This window comes from Cololabis saira, chromosome 11, assembly GCF_033807715.1.
Source record: "Cololabis saira isolate AMF1-May2022 chromosome 11, fColSai1.1, whole genome shotgun sequence".
NCBI lineage: Eukaryota > Metazoa > Chordata > Actinopteri > Beloniformes > Belonidae > Cololabis > Cololabis saira.
The window spans coordinates 15,639,770-15,645,124 of record NC_084597.1 but is presented as its reverse complement, the minus strand read 5'-3'; the positions used below and the strand labels follow the sequence as shown (position 1 = coordinate 15,645,124).

The following is a 5,355-nucleotide window of genomic DNA, read 5'->3' as shown; positions in this document are numbered from 1 at the left end:
TCATATTAAGTATGTACAAAACAAAGTTTCAAAGAGTATTGCAGTACTTAACAGAGCAAAACAGGTTTTGGATTACAGGGCCATTCATATTCTTTACTGCTCACTAGTTCTTCCATATTTAAATTACTGTGCAGAAATTTGGGGCAATAACGTAAGTTACGGATGTAACTATGGTTCTGTGAATTCCTGGATGACTGCCAGTGGCAGTAAACAGAGTGGATATGTCTCCTCGCGCTCCGCGCAGGTCGAGATTTAATAACAACAGTGTCACGTGAGTGACGTGTAGGCTACCTGTGCGTCTATAAATACCGCCCGGTAGACTACATCCGGCCTCCCAGAATCTTCTCGCAGGAAGTTCGGAGTGACCGGTGTGACTGGCAGTCATCCAGGAATTCACAGAACCATAGTTACATCCGTAACTTACGTTCTGTTTCATTCCTTCCAGACTGCCAGTGGCAGTAAACAGAGTGGATGACTCATACCAGCACTGTCACGAGGAACACCACCCACCTAGTGGTCAGCCGCAGAAGCCAAAGGCAGAACGGCCGAAGCCAGCGTGGACCCAGAGGCCACGTTAAGGCGATAGAACCTGGAGAAGGTGCACGGCACCGTCCAGGATGCCGCTGCACAGATCTCAGACAACGGTACCCCTCTCATTGCCGCCCAGGAAGTGGCCACACCCCTGGTGGAATGACAGACAACGCCTGAAGGGGCAGGTCTACCTGCCACGTCATAAGCCTGTTTGATTGCTTCAACAATCCAGTGGGAGAGACGTTGCTTCGACAGGGCACGGCCCTTGTGCGCCCCCCTGTAGCACACAAACAACTGCTCAGAGCGTCGAAAGCTCTGTGTTGCCTGAAGGTAGAGCCGCAACGCCCGGACTGGGCACAGCAAATTAGCCCGCTCCTCCAGCCGGGACTCAAACGGGGGAGGATGGTATGCTGCCAACTCTATGGCCTGATTGGCATGGTCAGGGGGTAACACCTTTGGCAGGAAAGCGACATTTGGCCACAGGGTCACTCCTGAGCTGTCTGCCTTCCACCGAAGGCACGTAGGACTGACTGAAAGGGCGTGGAGCTCGCTCACACGCTTGGCAGACGTAACAGCCAACAGAAAGGCGGTCTTCCATGACGTCGTCCTCAAGGACCCCCCTGCCATAGGCTCAAAGGGTGCCTCGCCCAAGGCCTGCAGGACCAGCGGCAGGTCCCATGCTGCTGCACGCTGCACTCTGGGGGGGCGCAGTCTCCTGGCACCCCGCAGAAACTGTGCCACCCAGTAATGCGCACCAACTGGTCTACCATCGATGTGGCCATGGTGGACAGAAATAGCCGCTACGTGCACCTTCAAGGTCGAGGCCGCCCGGCCCGCCTCAAACAGATACTGCAGGTACCGCAGTACAATTTGTAACGGACAGGAGATCGGGTCAAAACCCCCGTCCCTGCACCAGGAGGAGAAAGCGGCCCAGCAATGCGAATACACCCTTCTTGTGGAAGGAGCTCTAGCATTCTGCAAGGTCTCACATACCGAGGGCTCAAGGTGCGTCAAGAATGACCCTTCCCTCTCAACGGCCAGGCCCAGAGTTGAAGGAGGCTCGGAGAGGGATGCCATACCTCCCCGCCCAGCTGGGACAGGAGGTCCGACCGTACTGGGAGCTGCCAAGGCTCCCCGTCCAACAGGCTGAGGAGCGTGGAGAACCAAATCCTCGAGGGCCACTTGGGCGCCACCAGGAGGACCTTGTGACCCGATAATCTCACCCTGTGAAGCGTGGGCATCACCAGGGGAATCGGAGGGAACGCATAAAGGAGGCCTCTCGGCCAAGTGTTGGCGAGAGCGTCCATCCCGAGCGGGGCACTGGTCTCTGCCAAGGAGAACCACAGTGGACAATGAGTCGTACACTCCGAGGCGAACAGATCCACACGGGCTTCCCCGTATCGATCCCAAATCATTCGCACCACCTGGGGGTGCAACCGCCAGTCCCCTGGGGGCAGCTGCCGGCGTGAGAGGGAATCCGCCACCACGTTGGCTCTGCCAGGGAGGTGCATTGCCCTCAAGGAGGCCAATTGAGGATGAGCCCACATCCACAACCTCCGGGCCTCGTTCAGGGAGTCCAGCGACCTGGTTCCCCCCTGGTGGTTGACATGAAACACTGTCGAAGTGTTGTCTGTCCGGACGAGGACATGCTTGCCCCTGAGAAAGGGCAAGAAGTGCCTCAGCGCCAAGTAGACAGTCCGGAGTTCTAGGACATTGATGTGCCGTCCCCGCCACAGAGGGCCCCAAACCCCCTGGACTGACCTCTTCTGCCATACCGCACCCCAACCCTGAGGTGAGGCATCTGTTGTCACCACCTCTCGCCTCGAAGGGACTGAGCCGAGAGGAACACCGTGCAATAGAAAGGTGCTGTCCCGCCACCGGTGGAGATGAATAAGGCACTGGTGGGTAACCTTGACCTTGACCCACCTGTGAAGGCGAGGGTCCATCTGGAGGCTGTTGAACCACATCTGCAGGGGGCGCAGGTGCAGCAGCCCCAGAGGTGTCACAGCCGAGGCCGCCGACAGCATCCCCAGCAGTCGGAGCCATGCGTGGACGGGCAACCTCATCCCGAGGCGGAAGGACCGTAGCAGGTCCTGAATCCGCTGTGCCCGCTCTGCAGTAAGGCGTGCCTGCATTGACACGGAATCGAGGGACAGGCCGATGAAGGTGGTCTGCTGCGTAGGACGCAACAAGCTCTTCTCCCAATTTACCGACATGCCCAGAGCCTCGATATGTGTGAGGACCCTGGATGTCATCAGCTCCGCCTCCTGGAGCGAGGGGGCGCATATAAGCCAGTCGTCCAGATATGGGAGAATCTTTACTCCCGACAGGCATAGCGATGTCAAGGCCGCCCTCATGCATCTGGTGAAGATGCGAGGAGCCAGGGACAGGCCGAAAGGCAGGACGGTGAACTGGTAGGCGTGGCCTTGAAAGGCAAAACTGAGAAACCGTCTGTGGTCTGGGTGTATTGGGACGTGAAAGTAGGCGTCCTTGAGGTCTATGGAGGGGAACCACTCCCCTGGAGTGACAGATTGAAGGACGTCGCGTGTACGCAGCATCCGAAATGGGAGGACCTTCAGGTACTGGTTCAGACCCCGAAGGTCCAGCACAGGCCGAAGAGAAGTGTCTTTCTTCGGAATGAGGAAGTATGTTGAGTAAAACCCACTGCTCTGTGTATGTGGGTGAACTCTTGTGATGGCCTTTTTGTCCAAGAGTTTGGCTATCTCCTGTGACAAACACAGGGCCCTCCCGCGGTCTCTGACCGAGGTTTCCCTGACCCCGGAGGGTGGTGGGGGCCGGCGGCGGAACTGCAACCTGTAGCCCTGGGACAGTGTTCTCAAAACCCATACATCTGGAGAATGGGCTGCCCAATAGGCCAGGTGCTGATGTGAAAACCTGCCCACCGCCGGCCCGAGGCCCTCATAGAGTGCCTCGAGGATTATTTGGGGGTTTGGGGGGACGCTGGTGTTGCCCCTGCACCCGCTGAGACCGGCGAGGTGGAGGGTGTGCGCCCCTGGGCTGACGCCCACCACCCCCAGCAACCCGGCTGTGCTGCCAGGGCTGCGGAGGGGGGCTCGGGGGATGTGAGCGGCGCAGGTCTTGTGCGCCCCGTCTCCTGGAGTGCTGAGCTGGGGGTCCCATGCTCGCACTCCGACGACCCCAGGCCTCTGATGCCTGACCCGACTGCTTCCTGCGCTCCAACGCCTGTTCTGCCTCTGGCCCAAACAACTGGCCCGGCACTACCGGAAGCTTCCGTAGCGTCTGCCTGCAATCATCAGACATGGGTGCCTGCGCCAGCCACACCTGACGCCGCGTCACCACCAGGGTGGACATCAGGCGGCCAAGCTCTCTGGTCATCAGCCCGAAGGCTTGGAGCGCAGCGTCGTTAGTGTCACCCAACTCCCCGCCCTCATGCTCCGACTGCAACATCTGGGACTGGGCGAGGAGGAGCACGGAGAGGGAGTTCCCAATGCGAGCCATGCGGCCTGCCGCATCATAAGCCGTCGAGAGAAGGCTATCCGTTACCCGGCACTGAGGCCTAGGACAGCGGGCCTTATCTTTGAGCGCCTCATCTGGTGAAAGGACCAGTGAGGCGATACACGGGTCCACGGGAGGCATGTGAACCAGGCCATGTTGCTCCGCCTGGCGCATGGAGGCCAAAGTCCTCGCATCCTTGCCATGGTAGGCAAACGCCTTTGGATCTGCCCAGCAGCGCCGCAGCTCCTGCAAAAAAGCAGGCGAGGGCGGGACATCAAAGGGCGGGGCTACAGGAGTCCGGCGAAAGAATGGGTTGCTCGCCGGTTGGGCAGCGGGCGCATCATCCAGCCCGACCTTAGCCAGGGCCGCACGTAGTGTTGCCTGCAAAGGGCAGGGGCCCTCTCCCAGCTCAGTGCTCCCAGAGCTCCTGAGGGATGTCTCCGAGCCAGCCTCTGCCTGTATGCTAGCTGGGTCAACCACCAGACACGGCAGCTCAGGGGAGGGATACTCGCCAGAGCTAAACACACTGTCACGGCCTTGAAACATGGAGTTTGAAGCCTTGGTAGACATAGCATCGTCTCCACAATCTGACTCCCAGGGGACCGCCAGAGGTGGGGAGGGCAGAGCCCGCTCCCTCACTAAGGCCTTAAGCTGCTCCAGTTCAGCCCGTAAATCCTCCATCTCACTGCGTGAGGGAGCATCCTTCGCCTTCTTCTGCGTAGGGCCACTGCGCTCGTCATGGGGCCCCGCTCTGCGCTTGTCCCGGTGCTTTTTGCGGGAACCTGCACTGACATGAGCGGGCCCAGAGGGTGGGAGGTCGCTCCTAAAGAGGAGGCCTTCCACCTGACGCAGCCGGTCCTCTCTCACCGAGAGCGGCAAAATGCTGCAGTTGATGCAGGGGTCGGAGAGGGCCTCCCTCAGGTGCCCCACCCCCAGACACTGGGGGCACAATTCATGGCCATCCCCTACCAACAGTAGAGTGCCACATGATGTACAAGCCATCATCGCTTCCTCCAAAAAATAAAAGGGTCAAGTTAGGAAATCTGGGCGAGACCGAGACTCGATCAGAACATCTAACAGACTCCTCACACCACTGTTCTTAATCCAAACAATTCAGTGTGGAGCCAGGCAATCCAAGCGAGAACTGTGGCCGCCACAGAACGCGTCCGGAACCTCTGGACTAGCTTTTTTTTTTTTTTTTTAATATATATATATATTTTAAATTTATATATATATATATATTTTTTTTTTTTTTTTTTTTAAAGCTTAAGTAAAAAATACTCACCAAGCCAGGCTAGGAACCAACAGACGAGAGCAGTGGGCGGACCACTGAACGCGGCTGGGACA

At 58.1% G+C, this 5,355-nt stretch overlaps 1 protein-coding gene across 1 annotated transcript; it reads right to left on the bottom strand.

Moving 5' to 3' along the window:
- Positions 1–1,534: 1,534 nt before the first annotated feature.
- On the bottom strand, positions 1,535–5,010 carry LOC133454427 (uncharacterized). The gene is made up of 2 exons (XM_061733160.1): positions 3,812–5,010; positions 1,535–3,759 (listed from the first exon to the last, which is right to left on the bottom strand). The coding sequence occupies exons 1-2, from the start codon at positions 5,008–5,010 to the stop codon at positions 1,542–1,544; spliced, it is 3,417 nt and encodes a 1,138-aa protein (XP_061589144.1). The 3' UTR covers positions 1,535–1,541.
- Between the last annotated feature and the right edge of the window lie 345 nt (positions 5,011–5,355).